Raw genomic sequence first — 20512 nt, forward strand, 5'->3', positions numbered from 1 at the left:
ATATTAGTTTTCTATTTTTTTAATTGGATAGAGCTTATTTAAAATTTAAATTCATGTACCATTTATGAAAAAAAAAGACTACTTTGCTACATATAAGATCTCGTAGGAAAAAAAAATGGATTAATAAAAAAAAAAAAAAAAAAAAAACCAATTTAAACGTTTGATATTGCTAAATAGCCTATGTTTGTTAAATATTAGATAAATAGTCATAAATAATGACGTGACTTAATATAGCAGTGGGCCAGTGGCTATTTACTAATTATTTACGTTTGTAAATATATAAAATTGGCTATTTACCTAATATTTACCAAACCTTGGATATTTAGTAATTCCCAAAATTTAAATTGACTATTTTGCTAAATTATCCCTAATAAAAATATCTCTCAACAAAGATTTTGATCGCGACCTACCTTCGACGACATAATCTCAATTTGTTGTGTATTTTTTCATTATTCAACCAGATTTTTATTTTATTTTTTGTGTTAAAATTTGATCTACGTCTTGCATTTCAGATTTGCTAATTTTATACTAAATTCTAGTGTGTAGTTTAGAATCGCTTCTATTAAATTTACATAAAACTAAAAAAAAAAAAAAAAAAAAAAAAAAAAATTGAAGGACACTCAGAACCTCCACTTTGTAGGTGCGCTGGGCACTACTCATAAAAACTCATTTTAGTTAGGCGGCATGAACTGCACTAAGGCCATTTGAAATTGACCACTCGAGGAGTAAGCAATAATCATATTGGCTATGCAGAAATATGAGCTCAATATCAAAATATGAGAAATATATAACATTTCAAAATTCAAGATTTTTCGAGTTCACATAACAAGGCCTAATAAGCCCACCAAGCCATCCTCTACGTCAGAGTGACGGAGCCAGTATAGACCCCGCAGGGGCTTAAGCCTCCCCTCAATTTTTTTTTTTCACTTTTTGCCCATTTTAAAAAAAATTACATTTTTTTCCCTTGAAAATTTATACTTTTGGCCCAATTTTTATAAATTTTTTACAATCAAGCCCCTCCTGAATTTTTTTTTTCAAATTAGCCCCCCTGATGGGCTTTTCTGGCTCCGTCACTGTCTACGTACGGTCAAGAAACGTACATGAGCCATCCAGTGCTAAGAGCGCCGAGCCAAGCACCCTAGTTCCTCAAGTACTTTTCTGGCCATCTGTCTAAACAACGTGGTCTTCTAGGGCTACATAAGAGAACCTAACCGCACAAATACTAGTTATTGAAATGAATGAAACTTTTTTTACTATATTTTAATTGAATTAGTTTCAATTGCTTAAATCGAGTAATTTCTCAAAAAATAAATGGTTCTAATTCCGATAGTTTTCGAAGGAGTACCCATTGGATCTAACCGGTAAAATGAACTATTTAATAGTTTTGTTTTCTTAATTCCAATCCACGTGATAATTAGTATCCATTTATCTTCACATATATACATGTTTTAGTTATTGTTAATAATTTCATAATATGCATATATGAAAAAAAAAAAAAAAAAAAAAACGAATTAACCAAGAAGACAACATAGCTAAATAACACACATATACGTAGTTCATTTTATTTATTATTAATTTCCGGGTACAAATACATATCCATATAAATTGCACCGACTATTATTTAACGATGTATAGATAATAAGCCATCAACATTTGGGGTACGCAACGTGACACGCCGCGGCGACTTTCCTGGCGTTGGGAGAGTCGATATATTTTCGGAGATTCGGATCCTTTAGGTACTGACAATAGCATGGCTTCTGCGCCTGAAGCCTCGAACAGCACACGTCACTCGCCGGCTCTCCCTTTCCGATCGCCGGCAAGCACGGACTCAGCTCCGTCGGATTGCAAGCCGCCTCGCTCATCGCCGGAGCCTCCATCAGAAACATCGCCGCCGCGGCGAACAGGGCAACCAAGGTTAAGGTCTTCATGCTTGTTGCTGTTTTTTATTTTGCTACTTGTATATTGAATGATTAATATGGGTTTAATGAATGAATGAATGAATATATGGGTTTTTGAATTGTATTTATAGATGGGTTTTGGGTTTTGGGTTTTGGGTTCCGTGACGTGTCATATAAGCTTTGGCTTTCACGGGTAGCGTTATAGTCGTGACTCGTGAGTCTGTGTCTCTGAGAATGCTCAACTTCCGAGGCTGTTTTTTTTTTTTTTTTTAATTAAAAAAAAAACTTCTTTATTTGTTTAATATGCCAATAGTAGTGCGAATTTGAGCTGTTACGAAATGTTATCTGTTTTTGTAAAACCTCGATTTCAGATTACTTATTTGCTATAATATTTCTTTCTTTCTTTCTTTTTCGTTGTGCACGACTACAAAATCATATTCTTAAATTAGAATATTGGATACCTAAATTGTTATTATTATTATTAATTTTTTTAAAGGAGGTACCCACCACTTAATCTGCCGTACTAAAAATGCTTGATAGTTGTTGTTATTATTATTGTTCTTAAATAACTTAAGAATTACGAAAGTCATCCCCTAAAAAGACTTGTGTTATCACTTGAATCTAATAAATCACATATAAATAAAAGTATAAATAAATAAATTAATAGTAAGAAGACTTTATTACCATTATTTAAATAGAGTACAAATAAACTAAATTAGTATCAATCAAAGCACACTTAAAATCAGGCACGAAGCCAGTATCAGTCCAAGGTGGGTTATAACCCCCTTCAATTTTTTTTTCGCACTTTTTGACCATTTTTTATTTTATTTTTATATTTTTTACATTCAAAATTTACAAACCAGCCTTCCCTGAATTTTTTTGTTGCAAATTAGCTCCCCCTAATCTAGATTACTGGCTTCGTCTCTGCTTAAAATGACTGAATTTAATTAGATTAAACACTATTAATTTATATACCTTGACAAAAAAAAAAACAAAAAAAAACATTGATGCACGGTGCAACCTGAAATTTTATAAAAGCTGGATTAGCTCTTGCATAGACAAATACGTGTAGAAAAACTGGGCGAAAATTAGCATTTGAACAAATCAGATTATTGCCATTAAAATAAATTTTTTTTTGTTATAACTTGTTTTTAGATATATCATGATTGATCACGCGTTTTGCACTTCTATATGTGCAATACGACTCTACAATATCACATGGATTTGCATTGTTTTTTTGTCTATATGTGTTCAAATGCGAGGCTATCCTGGGACAAATGTTACGAAACATTAAAGTAAATCAGAGCTTTCCTCTACGTATTGTAACAGTTAAAAATGCGACCGAACATGCTATTCACAAACTTGCTAGCTATTTTAACAATATGGTTTCTAACTTGTACTTTAAATAATTTATTTTTTAAATTTCTTTAAAAAAAAGAGAGAGAAATATGACACGTTTGGTAAGAGGGAGAGAAAAAAAATAAGTGGTGGATGGATTAAGAACAATGGAAGAGAAATGAAATGAAAGTGATGGATTATAAATTGCTAAAAAGTTGATTATATAATGTGAGAAAAGATTATAATCCATCGTTGTTGGTATATGTTAATAAATGTTATATTAATAATTTACTAAAAAAAAATTCTTATTTCCAAATCAATCCTAATTGGAATGGGTACATATTGACGGGCTATATCAAAATCAATGCCTCTAAATATTTTCCTCTTGTCTTTCTTCCTCTTTACAAACACAACAATGGATAAATTTCCGTAGTTTGACACAGGGATTGAAATACCGGAAAAACCGAGAGAAAATTGGGCAGTATATTGGTTTTTGGCACTTACCGGTAGCGGTACGAACAAAACCGATTTACCGAGAAAACCGCCAGTTATCGAAAGAAAGCCGGATCGGTTATCGAAATCCCGAAAACCAGGTCAATTTTTTTTAACAAAAATTGGACCAATTTTTTTAAATTTTAAAAAAATTTAGCCAATGATCGTGAGCCGACTTTGAAATTTTAAGCCCATGATCGTGTGTGTTAAATAATAGAGAGTTGATTGCTCCAATGGATGTGTTGAGAGGGTTGAGAGCGAATCATACTAAGTGTTTTGCAAAATAGCCAAGATTTCATAAATTAATGCATTCTAGCCACTTATAGTATAAAAATATTAATATACACTTACTGTTTGGGTGAGCCCGTTTTTCTAGGATTTCAAAAAAATTAATTTAGGTGTCCAAAATTTTAATCTAATATTTTTTAATGCACTTTTCATATATATATCAAATAGTTTCAAAACTAATTTTCCACGACGCTCTCTTGTTCTCCAAGGTAAATTTTAATTTACCGTACTCAACAATCCAATAATCACACAACAATTTCCTTCCAATAAATAATAATATTAATAATAAGAGAAGAGACAGCTTATGTTAAAGATATATTGCAATCGAAGTACTTCTAGTCTCAATGTTTTATACACCGTAGATAATACATGCTTTTGACATAAGACAAAATAATGCTTTTAACCAATAAATCATAGTAAAAAGACAAAATAATCCATGTATTATGACATATAAGAACTAAAATCAAGTCGATTCTTATTGTGTCTTTCCTCTTTGTTTATAACTTTCCCTTTCCACAGTGAAACAAAAAATAAATATACTTGAAAAAACGAAAAGCGTTTTCATTCTATTTAGAATGGTACTACTAGGTATCATCTGGACCCTTTCCTTTACCGCGTAACATCTCAGTAAAATTTCCCCGCATGATTCGCCTGAATCTGGTGTCTTCTATGGGTGTCGAAGGCACGGGTTTTGGGGACTCATCGGTCTCCGGCGGAAGCTCGGCGGCGGTCTCTTTCTTCCCTAAGAGCCCTCCGTCTCCGAAGAAACTGGTGACGGACGAGGCGATACCGATATGCGCACCCATCACCTTACTGATCGTCTCGAGAGTTCCGCCGCCTCGCTCACGCAATATGATCTCAATGGCTTCCTTGTGAACCGGGTCCAAGGCCTCGGCGTCTTTCAACAAGTTCTGAATCGCGGGCAAAAGGAAGTCGCGGACGCTGGTTGCTGATAGATCTGCAACAGCGCAGTACAGACACGGATTACGTGTTTGAATTCAAAGCAAAAATTGAAAAGTGGAGAATGCCATTTCTTTTGAATTTTCGGGTTAGGAAATAGTTCTGGAAAAAATACAGTTTTGAGTTGTGCTAACAAATGGATGCAAGTTTGTTTGAATAGCATATTTTTCAAGATATCTTTTAAAAAGATAAAAGGTTTTTGCAATTTTCCCAACATTCTTCATCAATTAATCTTTGAGGTCATCGACTCACAGAAAGCCTACATTAAATTCTTTATAACTAAAATTAAAAAGAAAGTAACATGATGATGAATTCAAGTGCCATTTTTAGCAGGACAAAGGAGACAGATCGCAGAAAGTACAGTTATGTTCAAACCTGTCGCATCTAAAGCACGGATCGCTTCACAAAATATATTGGCCTTTTCCCGCCGACGGAGTAGATCAGTGGTAGGAGCGCTTGTAAATTGAAAAATCTTGGACAAAAGATGTAAAATCGTGTTAAGGAAACATTTGGAATCGGATGGTTAGTATGAAAAGCAAGTTATGTTTTCCCTTAACGACATAGATATATCATTCAAAAGGATATAATCTCGAAGTCTTTCTGTGGTATGTGGAACAGCTACCACCAAAGCTCGAACAACGGCAATGATAGCTTCATGGGATCCATCTTCAACAAAAGCGTCCATTTGAACACGAATCTTATCAACAATCTGAAATGCGTTGCAGTCCCACCAATGATCAGTCAGACCCCAATCGAAAGACAAGATATAATAAAACGAGATGGATGTGACGATGACCATACCACGTCACTTTTGAAATGCCGGGCAACAGGTCCAAAGGCATCGATGCTTGCATACTTGACATTGAGGTTTGGGTCGGACCCCAGAGTAACTAGAGCAGGTAAAATGTGTGTTGATGCAACTTTGACATCAACGTAAGGAATCTATATAACGAATGAAACATACCAGAGTTATTTCCGCTATCTGACAGAACTAGAATTGAATTTAACTTAAATAAATAAAATAGGGAAGGAAAAAAAAAAAGAAAAAAAAAGGAAGAATAATAACAGCTATGCACTCACAATGATTTTCAGCAAATTGGCAGCTCGAATCTTCATACTAATATTCGAGCTCACGACCATTTCCCATAAGATGTTAAATATCATGGTATGATGCTCATCAAATGTGCTGCATTTACAAACAAAGCCAATTTAAAAAAGAGTGACTTGCTAACCAGCAAGTTTAACGATTTTGTTCAAGTTACAAACCAAAGGAAGCGGACAGCATCAATAATCTCAGCACTGCACTTCGTTAATCGACTCTCCTTTCCCGTGCTTTCAAATAGTAGAGTTTTCAAATGCTCAGACAACTTTTCATGCTTGCTAGGAGCTCCAAGAACACCAGCCAAAAGAAGAGGTAGTACACACATAGCGGCAAGTCTCTCAGCCACAGCTGTCCGTGGTCTCAAACCTGAGAATTAAAAACAGTAATTTTTTTTTTTTTCTAAATAAGTCCACACCACATAAAAACTAAGTCAAGCTTATAGGTCACCTACCTTTGATTTTAGACTGGATAGCTGACGGGAAATGTGTCAGATCACCATCATCACCAACAGCTATTAAGAACACAGGCAGCATAATATGTGTCGCATACGAATCTCCGAAAAGTTCTGATAGAGCCAGTAGGATCTGCACCAGACATATATCAGAGCCATTAATAATAATAACCACTAGAGTACAAAAGTGCATGATCTCTGGTAGATATATGAAACTATGAGAACCATGAACTCAAAGAAACAGACATTGGTAATTCGGTTTCGCAAGTTATCTTCTTTAGGAGGCAGCGAGCAAGAAAACTGAATCAAATCAGGAAAACAATTGACATGAATCCACTCAAATGCTGGCCATTGTACATGTCCCCTGACAATGAAACGAAAGTTTATATTAGCACTAAAACCAAGCCATTAAATCTGACTGAATAGACTTTAAAGGAGGAAGGTTATATTGTCCAAAGCAGACCAAACATAAAGAAACAGTACAAATTGCGAGATGAAAGAGCTTACCCTGCATATAATTCAAGCAAAGAGGTAGAAAATTTGTTTCCCGTTGTTTCCGTAACAGCTTGAAAAGGGCAGGTTTCAATTGCCTTCTCATGCACAGATGGAATCAACTCTGCTAGCAATCGTAGTAAAACATCGACATTCCAACGTTCTCTCTCGCCCAAAACATGAAAATACGACTCTGCTGATCCTTCAACTCCTGATACGGGTGGGCATTGCTGAGACATAATAGTAAATAACAGACTAAGAACACAATACGAAAGAATCAGAAGTCAGCACGGCTAATACAGTCGTTACGATGGAGAATACCTGCACAGAACTCAACACGTGCGACAGAAGTACTCTTAAAACATGTTCTAATTGATCTCCCCATTTAAGTAGGGCAGGGACTAATAGTTTAAGTGTAGTATCCACCACAGCACCAGAAGGATCACAGACCAACTGGAACAGCAACTCCTCAACCTATAAAATAAAAATGAAATAGTATTGACCCATATATCTTTGATTACACATCCACTTATTTCTACTTAATCATCATTTTATTTGGAAAAGGCTCCATTCCCTAGCCCATGTGTCATCAACCTGTTCTAGAGCTTACATTGTAGACATTTCTGTCAAGTCAGAACTCTTCTCCATGAGAGCCTCGAAGCATATTTAGTGAGGCTGACCTTGAAATATTTGTCCATGTTCGGAAAGAGCGGTAGCAGCATAGCAAGATTACGGGAAGCAGCCTCACGCACGACAGACGCAGAATCTTCAACAAGTTGTTGAATGATAGACAGAATAAGAGAGTCACGAATTTCAGGTCGTACATATTCCGCAAGTTGTCCACATGATTGGGCAACCAGCAATCTCCGCTCCTCGTACATGTGATTTATCTGCAGCCCATGAAACGACTTGTTAAACAACCTTAAGAGACGAGAATGGATAGCGTGTGAACAATAGCGTGTGAACAAAAGCAGAAGAAAACAATATAGGTGGATGTAACTCACTTGTTCCCAGCACTGTGGGAGAAGTTCAGTTTCTGTTCTCATCTCTCCAACATTCTTGGCAAGGGTAACGCATGCCTGAAAAAAAGATTAATCGAGTGAACATATTGTCAAAACCCACATATCTACGTGGAAACATGTAAGGTATTTGTTCTCACATCCATAATTATTCGTCGTTGCTGCTCATCTGGACGTTTTATTAGATTAAACAAAGTGTGTGTCAAAGAATCTCGAATGTTGCTCTCTGGATGGCGCTCAATTGCACACATGATCAAGGGGAGAAGCTCCTGAATGCATATAAAACCTCTTTTGAATATTAAACCTTTCAAATACAGTCTAGATCTATATAATAAGATTAAAAAAGAAAAGAAAAAAAGGACTGTAGAACTAGTAGCAACCTCTCGATGATTGATTAGGACATACGGAACAATGTTGGGCAAGGCGTCAGCTAAAATCTGAATAGTCCTTAAACCCTGCAACAGTGTTATAGCATATTAGATAAATATGATTTTGTGAAGTAATTCAAAACCATGGATAGGAAAAAAAATGCTTTATTGAAGTTTTAAATCGTCAAAATTCCACAAGCGTGCATTATTATAGATCCAGTTATGTGTCCATGGCAGCTTATAGAATCGAGAACTTGCCGTCTTCGTAGAAGCAGATTCAGCACTGAGATTGTCTGGCTTTAGAAGTAGCTTGCTATCTTCTGATGGAAGCTCACCATTAGTTTTGGGGACATTCTCACTAGTTTCATTAGAAGGATTCACTGGCAATCCTTGTGAACTAAAGTCGAATTTATTGTTGCTGTCATCAGAATTTTGAGTTACTGGTTGTTGAACATTTCCTGCTAATGTTGCGGTTGCTTCAACTAGACACGAACTTTTATCTTCATGTTTTTCAACTATTTTTTCTGACATGTGAATGGGATCTTTATCCAAAGATATGGAGACAACAGAAGATGGAGCATCAGCATTTCTTGATTTTAAGTTTTCGATTTCTATCTGCAGGGATCTAATTTCATCCTTGTATCTTTCTAAGAACTCAGATTTGGCAAAATCACCATCAGGAGTAGCGACGCTCCGCCCAGAACAGAAACCTTCAATTTGCATTTTTAGAGCAGTGATCTCTGCCCTACAATCATTAAGATGCTTCCTTTGAAGCTCGAGGGACTGCTTTAAATTTTGAACCTGCAGCGAAAGTTGGTTTTTAGCTAACAAGTAACTCACATTTACAGTAGATCCAGACTCATCGTTGTTCAGTGGCTTACCATATTCTCTTTGTCTTTTAGATCTTTCTGATGGGCTTCTAAAGATTTCGTTAATGCGCTTATTTGACCATCAGCCAAGTCTTTGCTCTTCAATAAGATTGATTTTTCGTGAATTAGCTGCTCATTTTCCTTCTTTAATGACTCTTTTTCTTGAAGCATTGCTACTTTTTCCTGCATGAAAAATATGTTTCCTTATGCAAAGACAGTGCCAGCAAGACATAGGAATGTTAAACTATCACAAAGAAAACTATTGTTATGCAATGGTAAAGCATAATCCAATCAGTAAAACGTCAAAAAGTATGCTATTTCCTAAGCAAAGGAAAACATAGATCTGGAGTGTGAATGGTCAGCTCGCAGCACATTATATACATACACGGCAATGTGCACAGCTTTACTAAATCATATCTGATAAAACATAGATTCATATTTCCCCGTCTCTCTTGTTTTATAAGACGATTTCATTATTAAAAAATCAAAAATCAGATTACATGGCGAGGTTGAGACACATAATAGAGAACCTTCTGTACTCCAACCAAAAAACTAGACATCCCTAAATGCTCCTGAAAATCCTACTCCGATTTATACCTCAAAAGTTCCCATAACTGAGTTGTACGGATACCATGACATGGAATGCATGATGAACCTTAACAAGGCTGGATGAAAAAGCTATAAAATAATTTATAAAGAGTGCTTACTCAGAACCTCAAGAGGTGAATTGTTCGCAAGGTTTTAGTAACTTTTATGTTTTAGTTTCTGGTTTTAGAGAAATCAACTTCCTCAATTTTTACCCTTCTTTAAAATATTATACTTAGAACGCTTTCAAATTTATGTATACATACACACACACACACACATAACAGAAGATGTCCTTTCGTATGTATTTCAGAAATACCTCAGCAGCCTCAGTAGTGGATGAAAGATACTGATAGTAGTAATGGCGCAGGGCATCTGATACACATGCAGCCGTGTTCTGCCAAACATCTAAGTTTTGTTCGGAAACCTGCATCGAAAGTCTCAAAGTATATCGATACTGTTAGAAACAGCTAACGCCTCATCATAACAATAATAATATGTAGAGCTCTAACCACACAAAGTAAATGCAAAAACATATCAGTGCAAGAAAGAGAATCGATGACATATTTCTATCTGATCTCTTGTAGTAGAAACTCAGCCAGCAACAAGCAGATGGAAAAAACATAATGATTAGTTTAAAAAAAAAGTTAGCACATGGATAACAAAGAAAGAATCTCAGACTATTAGTTTTACAATGTTAATTTTTTTAAAAAGAGAATTGCAAGTAGGAAAGAATGCAGGATTAATCAGAAATTTGTGCAAAATAATAGAGATATTCTATGCTATAATAAAAACATCAAACATATCTCATGAAAAGTACTCCACTGATTTATAACTTCACCATCATTTCAGTGGCAACTTAATCCATGATGATTATGCTGAGATGGCCTCTCATTTTAGCATGCCATATATGTATTTTATTTTACGGCATAAGGGTTCATGAGTATGCATATGCCATGTAAAATTTATGTAAAAAAAATAGAATGGCATTAGCAGCAAATGTGATCAATTCTGGAGTACATTGTGGGGAATATAAGACCAGCAAAATGGAAGAATTTTTCAAGAGTATGTACCCAGATGGATGAATATTGGGAATCTATTAATCTAAATACAGCTATATGCCTTGTTTCTTTGCTTTGGGATTTTTTATTTTGTCATTATTTATCTTATACATAGTGGCTTTGAGAGCAAACTAAAATCTATATGTTTCATGGGCATAACCAAAAAGATGTTGGAGCAGAGTGAAAACTAATAATCACCATACCTCTTCACAAAATGTCATTGCACTCAGCCGGTAACCCGCAATAAGTAAATATTCTTTTACAGCACAATTGAGATCTTTACGTTCAACGTCTTTCAAAGGGCCCAAATCCGAAGACTGTGAACCTCTCTTCTGCCTTACACACTGAGGATCGTGATTTGCAAGGACATCCACAGTTCCCCCTGAATGCAACAGCCATTAGCTTATAGATGACCACTGTATATGATACAATTTCTATGCAGGTGCAATCTTCACTCCAGGCAAATTTTCAATCGATTTAGAATTAGATTGTCCTCCGGATTGTGTGCAACTTGTAAAGTTGTAATCATGTAATATAAATAAGTAAATATATATATATATATATATATATATATGAGCACAAAATAGGGGAGGAATTGTATCATTTTTATATTAAAAATATTATTAGCTCTATATATGACCACTGGCCACTTTAGATGTGACCCGTTAATGACGGAGAACAGAGATTACAGAATAACATGATTTTGCAGCAATGTTGTGGCATTGTGCAAATAAACATGTAAATGTAAAATCGAACACTTCAATCGAAATCTAAATTCAACAAGAAACAGAACATGCTTTGCCAATAATAAAAAAAAAGGAATGCTTCATTTAAGGCAACATGGATTCAGTAACTTGCCACTCAAACTATTGACTGGGTGAGATTCAGTTTTCTTCTGTAGCTCAGTTTTTACTTTCATGGTGTCCTCTTGGGCTAACCGAAGTTCGTACTCAGTGATGGATAGTTTTTCTTGTAGTGCTTCTTTCTCCTCGAGCAAACTCTGAGGGTCAGCGACTGCAGAGCAGCGATGAACAAGAATGACTACAATCAGCTCTCTAAACATACAATTTAACTGTAAAATATACTGTCATTATTTCATGCACAAATTAAGAAGCATGTTCGAAAATATTCTTATTCTGCAACTTTAGAACCTACTATCAACCGACCAAAGCTAACAAAAATGGAAAGGCAAACTATACCCAAGTTAACTTTCTTCATCTGCGGATCTACTGGGATTAAAATAGTGCTAAAGAAACTAAGATTTCATCTATCAACAGTAACTTCTAGTATAAGATCGTGTCAAGTGAATTTTTTGAGACATTTTAAAAAGTAAGTCAGATGACAAGACGAGTCAATCAAGTGTATTCGTTCCCTGTAAAAACATAGCAAAATGTATTCGATGCTTTTACAAATTTTCATACAATCACACATTCACAATGTAAGTCATTTTGTATCCAATTCTTTATTCCTTTTCTTTTCGAGTACAAAAAGTTAATATACTTAACCTTCTGCGGCATAACTTAAGGCCCGACTTCCGTAACGTTAACGATCATGTTATTTCAAATCCTTGAATACTATGCGCTACTGTGCAACACATAAAATTGCACTTGAAAAGTAACAAGCAACACAAGACCAGAAAGGTCAGCAATTTTTCAATAAAAAATTATGACCAAATATGAAGCACATGGTTCGCATTCAAATTTCACTCCAACTTAATCAATCAAACGGAAATTCAGAGAGAAAATCAGAGCATTAGGACAGTTCGTGACCTCGGAGAGAGTTGAAGCGAGAGATCTGTTCGGGCGGGAATTGGGAGGGATTCGCGAAGAACTCCTTGAGGCGAATGGCTTGATTGTCTCGGCCATCGTCGAGAAGCTCGTGGAGGAGCTCGAACGCCGTCAAAAGGTAGTTCTCTTCCAGAAGGAAATTAACCACGCAGTTGCACAGCGATGATCTCTCCACGTCCATCGGAGCTTCTCCTTCTTCAAAAACACCTTAAACCCTAGTTTCGATCAAAGCCATGACTCCATTGAATGAAACCAATAGAATGGTGAAATCGGTTTCTCCGGTTTCGGTGCTCGGTTGGATCTCTGAATACTGCGGAATTGTCGTAAGAGAGAGCTTCGCTGTCGTAAACTCGTGATCGAGTTAGAGAAAACGGAGTGAGAAATATTAGTGTGTGTGAGGCTGTATTATTTGCCCGTGTTTCCGAGGTTATAGCACGTTGATCTATTTGACCAAGCTTCGCTATTTCTAACTCGTTGACCACACTTTAAAGAAAATGGAAATCACGGCCACGTGAGTTTTAGACTAAAATTTATGGATCATTTTTTTTTACTATTTTAGATCCACATGGTAAATTTAAGAATTATTTACGGTTTTACGGAACGTCAACAAATTCTATTGATGGATAAAAGCAAGTTTCACTTGATTGTCAAAGAGTGATCAATTGTTCCTATGATTCTTTTTACACGGATTACAAGAGGAAACATACATCGACTCTTATGGTCGAACTCTTTGTCGCAAGCAAGCAATCTATCGACTACGAAGGCTTCTTTCCAAGTGCTTCGACGACACCGTTCAAGCATCTTCACGATCATCAACGATGCGCAACAATGATGGATAAAAACATTGATGTGTTGAAATGATGGAAGGAGCAGAAAGTAAATTTTTTATTTTGCGATGCGCCATGTGATATTCTTACCATCTTTGTCTGTTTCTTATGAACCCGCCTTCTATATGGGCAGTCACGTTTTTAAAGATCGTGTATCTTGTAAAGATAATTGACATTACTACAAACTGTGTATTATACAACAAAGATTCTACAATTGGATAAAATATAGTTAAAAAAAGTCTACTTTTTACAAAGAAACAAAATTACCGTTGTAAAATATATGTTCTTTACACAAACAAAAAGTTGTCCAGGTGTAGAATAAAGTCCAAATCTGGGCATTATACAACGATATAGGTATATTGTTGTTCAATCTCACTGCAACAAAGCTTTATTCTCGCTGCAACGAGATGACAACATAACTCTATACAACGAGACAGTGTCCCGTTGGCAATGTTTTAATCTCGCCGCACCGAGATGACTACATAACTGTATACTATGCTTTATTCTCTATTTTTGCATTAATCTTTATTTCTATCAAATCCACATAATTGCATATTTATTTCTTTTGACATTAGGCCCAATTTTGGTTTTTTTGGACATAAGTTCATGTCAACTAGGACATATCGTCCCATTCCCCCTTTTCTTTTGTGTGAAACGTAGCCGCAAAATAAAATAATAAATAAATACGTTCTACGTTTGACTAAAAAAACGCAAGTATGCAACTAAGTTTTAATGACTTCTGAACATTCTGAATAGGCCGGAGAGTCACGACTTCTGGAACGAGAAGAAGAAAACATCGGTATGTGGTGCATTACTATGTTTTTTTTTTAAATACTGATCTTTATCGGTAATTAGAGTGTTATGGTGATTTTTATACCGAGCCTTCCTAATTTCTAATATACCGTGGTATATTGTCGGTATTTTAAACCTTGCTGTGGACAAATAGCTACGGCGAGATCTTTCTACAACAAGACAAATGGCCTGTTGTACATTTTGGACAATCCCGCTGTGACGACGGCCAATTATCGCCGCAGCAAGAACCCGATAAATTTTAAGGTTTTCGTCAAAACTCTTTTTTCAGTTTTTTCCTTAAACCAGACCCCGACCTTTCTCTCTCATTTTCGACCCAGTTTGTGCCATCATCGCCGCTGAGAACATTTCACCACCCCTCGTCGCCGCGAATATTCTTCGCCACCTCTTGTCGCGGAGACAACTTTTCGCAACAATCTCATCGCCAAAAACATCTTCTCGCCTGTCTCTCTCTCTCTCTCTCACAATTTCCTCTCAAGATACGTGTTTCATTGTATTTTTACTCGATTTCCATGGTTTTGTTTCGATTTTTCTCTTTTTATATGAAATTGGTTTAATTCTTACTCGAATTTAAGGGGTTTTTTTCGTTGAAATTTGTGTGAGATATACTCAAAATCTAATATAGATATTACTTTTGTTGAATGAAAGTATGGATTTGTAGCTCATTTTCAGGTAATATGAATCTATAAAATCGAATGAAGGAGGGCATATTTAAAAAAAAAAAATGTAATATCAGTTTCTACAACAGTTTTTATTTTCGTTATAAAAGTGTACAGATCTCATCGCTGCAGAAATTGCACATTGCCGCAACAAAGAGAAAACCGCCGTTGCGGCGAAACTTTTTAAAATATTAATCTTAAAAATTACACTACGGTATGCATAGCGTTGTGCAAAGTCTCGCTGTAGCGATAAATATACATAATTGTGGCGACATACGTCCAAGCTCTTTGTCTGATCTCACTGCAGCGATGCGTATTCTTTATTGCGGCGAGATTTATAAAAAAAAAAGTTATCTAAAATATTACACACCGGTATGCGTACAACGGCCTATAGCGCAACATCTCGTTATAGCGCAAAAACTCACAACAACGAGATATACTCACAAAATAGATGTCTATAGCACAACAACGAGATACATGTGAGCTCTCTATCCGGTCTCTTCTACAACGATACAGATAAGTGATGTAGAAAGCCTCGTTGCGGCAAAAATCATATGTCGTTGCGGTGAGAAATTCGGAGTTTGTAGAGATTTTACAACGGTATTGTACCATTATAAAAATCTCAATTTTGTACTTGTGTGAGACTATAAAAACTTGATTGGTTTCAAGTCAAGAAGCGGTATATCAATGACACTTCAAGACTTTCCACCTCGCTGATAATTTCTCAAGCATAACCTTTAATGAATATTATCATTTCGTTATTTTTACTTCTTTTGTGAGTTTTACTTATAATGCCAGTTTTTCACACGTCAATCATCTCGTTAGTGCTGACATGGATATTAAAAATAATTTACCCTTTAATTTTTTTTTTCTAATGTGATCAGAATATAGTCGTTTTCCAAAGGCAACATGGTCATTTTAATGGGGTATATTTATTTTAAATTGAAATATAATGACTACATAGTACATACCATGAAATCTAAAGATTGAAAAAAGCCATTGGTCTATAAATGGTATCTGAATCTTTAAATTTAGTTTTTCCTAGAAATTTTATTCTTGATCTTTTTACTTACTTTTGTTTTCCTAAATTCAATCATTTGACGTTTGAACAATTGAAGTTCAACGATCTTTAGCCCTTAGAAGTTCAAATTTTGAAGATATTCACAGTATTTTTTTTTTTTTAAGGTATTCATCCCATTAGTTAAAAACTGCTTAGGTTATTCCAATATGTGGTCCGGCATATACAATCGTAGCACTTCTTTAGCCTTCGATTCATACGAATGAAGACATTAAAACGTTCCATGAGAAGACAAAAGCTTTGTCACTTTTTGCCAGAACTTAGATGTGTGCGTTATCTTGTCTTGTCTTATCTTCGGTCTGTATAGCACTTTATAATTGTGTCGTTTGTTCGGTTGTCGTTTGTCTTATGCCACCTCTTTGAATTTTATGACATGTGTCTGTTCTCATTCAGAACTATTTTTGCTTCAAAATTGTTGCTGTACACGCTCCACATTCTTTTTAACTTCTAAATGATGAACAATTGTTTCTCATTATTAAGTGAATGGAAGAGAGACTTGTCAGCTATATATAAAGGGCTCGTCTAAACCCTTTCTTGTTTGACTTGTTTATTATGTTCTTTTAATGAATACACGTCCGTGTTTTGTACTAATTCCACCCATCTACAACCAGTCTTGTTGTGTTAAAGTAATTTGATGATTATTTTTAGTTGAAGTTAAAATTATAATTTAATTATTTGAATATTGAAAATATAGTTTAGATTACGACTTATGTCCAATTCTCTCAAAATTTATAGTTTACAATCTCTCTGTTTACAAAGGATGTCGGTGTACATGGACGAAGCCAGGAATATAAATTAGGGGGGGCTAATTTGTAACAAAAAGTTCAGGGGGGTTGATTTGTAAATTTTGAGAGTAAAAAAATGTAAAAATAAATTAAAAACTGGGTAAAAAGTGCAAAAAAAAATTTTGAGGGGGGGCTATAACCCCCCTGACCACCACTTGGCTTCGTGCCTGTCGGTGTATATATATATATATATAAAAAATTAAATTAAATAGTCGTAAAATTTTCATAATCTCGTTGATAAATTAAATCTTCATATAGTCTACAGGTCCATCCGCGCATATCATTGTTTTAAGGTTTTCATAATCTTGTCGATATATTAGGCTCTACAGCTCAACAATCTTTGAATATAAAAAAAAAAAGTCCCCATAAAACTTTCCCATCCCTAGGAATTAAGAAGAGAGAGCAGATTTTCTACCATTTTTATTTTTATTTGCCTAAACGAATACTAATTTTCCAAAAAAAAAAAAAAACTAAATTACCTGATTACTTTCTTATCTTTCTAGTTTAGGGCTAACAATAAAAATAAAAATAAAAAACCTATGACCATATGCTAAAAGGTATGACGTGTGAGTGTTCAGATGAGTGACGGTCACAAAAATCAATTTTACAATAATATATTATATAAGAAAAAGAGAAGTAGAATAAATGGCTGGCGATATTCTCAATAGTAGCCAATCATCAGCAGTCACATATTAGTTACCATCTCCTACCGTTTTATCTGTAATTCCATTTCTTTGTGAAATTTCTTCTTCCTTCCACTCAACACAATCTCTAAAGTCTTCATAGCCTCATTCTCTATTACCTTGTACACCAAGAACTTGGAAACAAAGTAAACGAAGAATAACTTCACGTTTGTTTTCCATATCCCGTACTAGAATAGTAAACCATGGCTGCCTAATAACACTTGTAAGTACGTTATCATGACTTCGAATTTTCATGGTGTAACAGATTGCTTCTATTTCATTTCGAATTCAGCGCTGAAAGCTGATGAGTCTAGTTTTTGTGGTGTTTTGACAGAATGATAACGATGAAGAGAGGAGAGATTGATGAAAGAGGAGGATCAGCGTCTGTTAAAGCAGCAATTAGACTGCACGGTGGTGATAGTATTTTTAAAGGCAGTTCCTTGAAGAAACCACAGTCGCATATTTCTGAGGTCGGATTTTTAGTTCCCCCACTTTCATTTCTTCTGAATTCTGATTTTTTTTTTTTTTCTGTACAAAGATGCCTGATTCCAAAATAAGAGAGCTTCACAAGGCAAAGAGAGACATAGGGAGATACAAAGACAGCCGAGCCGAGGCTGTCTCGCTGAAATCTCAGGCTGAAAACGAGCTCCGCGACGCGAAGAACACGGCTCGGAATCTCTCTTCGCTGCTCCGAGATCGGAACAGAGCTCTTGATGAAACAAGCGGCGACGACAGGTAAAAGTGGGCAAAACTGTTAACAGATTAACTACTATTGACCATGAAAAAACCGATTAAATTAACTGTTTAGTACAAACTGTTAAAATGTAAATAATCGATTGGTTAAATTTTAACCGGTGAAAATGCCCGCCTTTAACGGTAGGTTTCGAGAAGTGACGAGGGAGTTGGAGAGCGCGAAGCAGGAGCTACGGCTGCTGAGGCTCGATATGGGCTCGGTTTTGGAGGAAAAATCGCGGGCGAAGAGAAGGATCGTTGAATCAAAGACTAGAGCGGCTTGTGGATCGAGCTCGTTGGAAGAGATCAAGAAGGAGATCGAGGAGGTGAAGGACGAGCAGCTCGTGGCCGAGCTGGCTCACATCGAGGCTCTGAGAGAGTGCGGTGACATCGAGGCCGAGCGAGCCAAGGAGGCGATCCAATTCTCGCGCTCGATCGAGCAGACGAGGAGGAAGATCAAGGACGCCGCGGACGAGGTCGAGCGGTCCAGAGACCTCGAGCCGAGGCTGGCCGTGGCTCTCTCGGACCTCGACGTGCTGAGGAAGGAGATGGTCGAGGTGAGAGAGATGGAGAAGCGGGTCAAGAGAGGAGATAGTTTCCGAGAAGGAGAGTACTTGGCCTCGGCGCAGAGAGAGCTAGCTTCGGTGAAGAAGGAGGGTTTCGAGCTCATGATGTCCATGGACGTGATCCGAACCGAGCTCATCCGAGCGAAGAGCGAGACGGCCCGGCGCGAGGAGGCTCAGAGGAGCTCGGACTCGGCGGTCCAGAGTTTGAACTCGAAGCTTCTGAGGGCGAGGGCGAAGCTCGAGGCCGTGCGAGCCGCCGAGGAACGGGCCAACTCGATCTTCTCGAATCTCGCGAGCACCCTCGCGAGCCTCGAGACGGAAACCGAGTCGGCGAGGAGCGACGAAGCTCGATTAGCTCGGGAGGCCGCGGAGATCCGAGCCGGGGTCGAGAGAGCCGATTCCGAGGTCGAGTCGAAGGAGGAAGAGCTCGAGGCCGCGATGCGAGAGCTCGAGGAAGCCAAGGCGCGAGAGGACTCGGTCCTCGGAGATCTCGAGGCTCGGATCGGGGCTAGGGCGTCCGCGTTGGAGGACGGGTCGTCTTCGATCACGATCTCGAGGTTTGAGTATGAGTACTTGGCGGGGCGGGCGGGCGGGGCGGATGACTTGGCGGACAAGAAAGTGGCGGCCGCGTTGGCTTGGGCCGAGGCCATTAGGGCCAACGAGAGAGATATCGCGATGAAGGTCGACTCGGTGCGGAGAGAGATGAAGGGAATGAGGTTGGAGGAAGAGACAGAGGGGTTTAGAATGGAGAGGACATTCTCGGCCAAGAGGAGCGTGGAGAGAGAGCTGCAAAGCTACGGGGCGTCGCTCGGGACACATAGGCGGTCCGTGAGAGGCAACGCGAACTCGAATTCGACTCCGTTGAGGCGGTCAAAGGTTCGAGGTTTGGCCTCGCCGGGCGTTAGAAATATCTTCCCCATCAAGAAGAAGAGGCAAGTGTTGCCGAATTTTGCCAAGCTCTTTAAGGGCAAGGTTGACAAGAACATTGCAAGAGAAGTTATGTAGAGTTATTATTAATATCTATGTATCAACTTGGTAATCAAGGTTTGGAGTACAGATTGCAGTTGAATTAATAAAACATGGATGTACATTCTTGTGTGCTGAATATACAATGTTTGGTCTCGGGTATCATTAGCGAGCATGGTTTCTTTCCCCAAGATTCGAATCCAATCCGAATGTCACGGGATGGATAATCGCCATTCTCAACCGTGACAATGTTCCTAAGTCTGATCTGAGAGCGATCGTAAATGATATTCTTTCTCTAATGACCTGCTTTGATGTTATTAATTTCACTTTTATTCCAAGAGCATATAGCTCATTTTCTGGCAAAATAGGTGCCTGGGAACAGCACCGATCTGACTTTGCCGGAAATTGTGACGGAGCTGCACTAGTAGATGTTGATTTTGTTGAGTGGAAAAGCCATTGTTCTGTATCAAAATAAAATTTACACTTTTTTTTTTGTTATTAAATTTGAGTCAGTAATGATATTAATAACAATTAATCTAATTCAAAGTTATTTGTGGGGACGTACTTACAACTAGCAAGACAAGAAACACCAAACTCTAGTCTACAGTATCTTGAAGACTCACCAAGAAACACCAAACTCTACGTTACAGTATATAATGATAATCAACTTTTGAGCAATCAAATCAAGTGTTCCAA

The 20512-nt window shown here is 37.1% G+C and overlaps 2 protein-coding genes and 1 pseudogene across 4 annotated transcripts; 1 reads left to right on the forward strand and 2 right to left on the reverse strand.

The window, feature by feature from the left end:
- Window positions 1-1533: 1533 nt before the first annotated feature.
- LOC149406684 (non-specific lipid-transfer protein 2 pseudogene) lies at window positions 1534-2021 on the reverse strand (annotated as a pseudogene).
- A 2448-nt stretch (window positions 2022-4469) lies between these two features.
- On the reverse strand, window positions 4470-13100 carry LOC149406685 (HEAT repeat-containing protein). Its single transcript, XM_089608163.1, is given in 20 exon segments — window positions 4470-4974; window positions 5352-5685; window positions 5778-5918; window positions 6057-6162; window positions 6243-6444; window positions 6530-6662; window positions 6776-6893; window positions 7037-7251; window positions 7343-7495; window positions 7702-7911; window positions 8026-8100; window positions 8181-8309; window positions 8421-8495; window positions 8667-8826; window positions 8938-9209; window positions 9290-9460; window positions 10182-10289; window positions 11127-11305; window positions 11782-11937; window positions 12693-13100. Coding segments are annotated over 20 exon segments (3510 nt in total). The 5' UTR covers window positions 12892-13100; the 3' UTR covers window positions 4470-4600.
- A 4432-nt stretch (window positions 13101-17532) lies between these two features.
- On the forward strand, window positions 17533-20180 carry PMI2 (PLASTID MOVEMENT IMPAIRED protein (DUF827)). 3 transcript variants are annotated; one of them, XM_089608187.1, is made up of 4 exons: window positions 17533-17779; window positions 17867-18022; window positions 18091-18287; window positions 18433-20180. In XM_089608187.1, the coding sequence occupies exons 2-4, from the start codon at window positions 17888-17890 to the stop codon at window positions 19853-19855; spliced, it is 1755 nt and encodes a 584-aa protein (XP_089464313.1). In that variant the 5' UTR covers window positions 17533-17779; window positions 17867-17887; the 3' UTR covers window positions 19856-20180. The 3 variants fall into 3 exon arrangements, with proteins under 3 accessions (XP_089464313.1, XP_089464307.1, XP_089464301.1); XM_089608181.1 differs by having other exon boundaries at window positions 17887-18022; window positions 18433-20179; XM_089608175.1 differs by having other exon boundaries at window positions 17534-17775; window positions 17887-18022; window positions 18433-20177.
- Window positions 20181-20512: the final 332 nt, after the last annotated feature.

The sequence above is a fragment of the Urtica dioica genome, chromosome 1 (assembly GCF_054948205.1).
Source record: "Urtica dioica subsp. dioica isolate 48M chromosome 1, U.dioica_male_clone48M_v1_H2, whole genome shotgun sequence".
Lineage (NCBI taxonomy): Eukaryota > Viridiplantae > Streptophyta > Magnoliopsida > Rosales > Urticaceae > Urtica > Urtica dioica.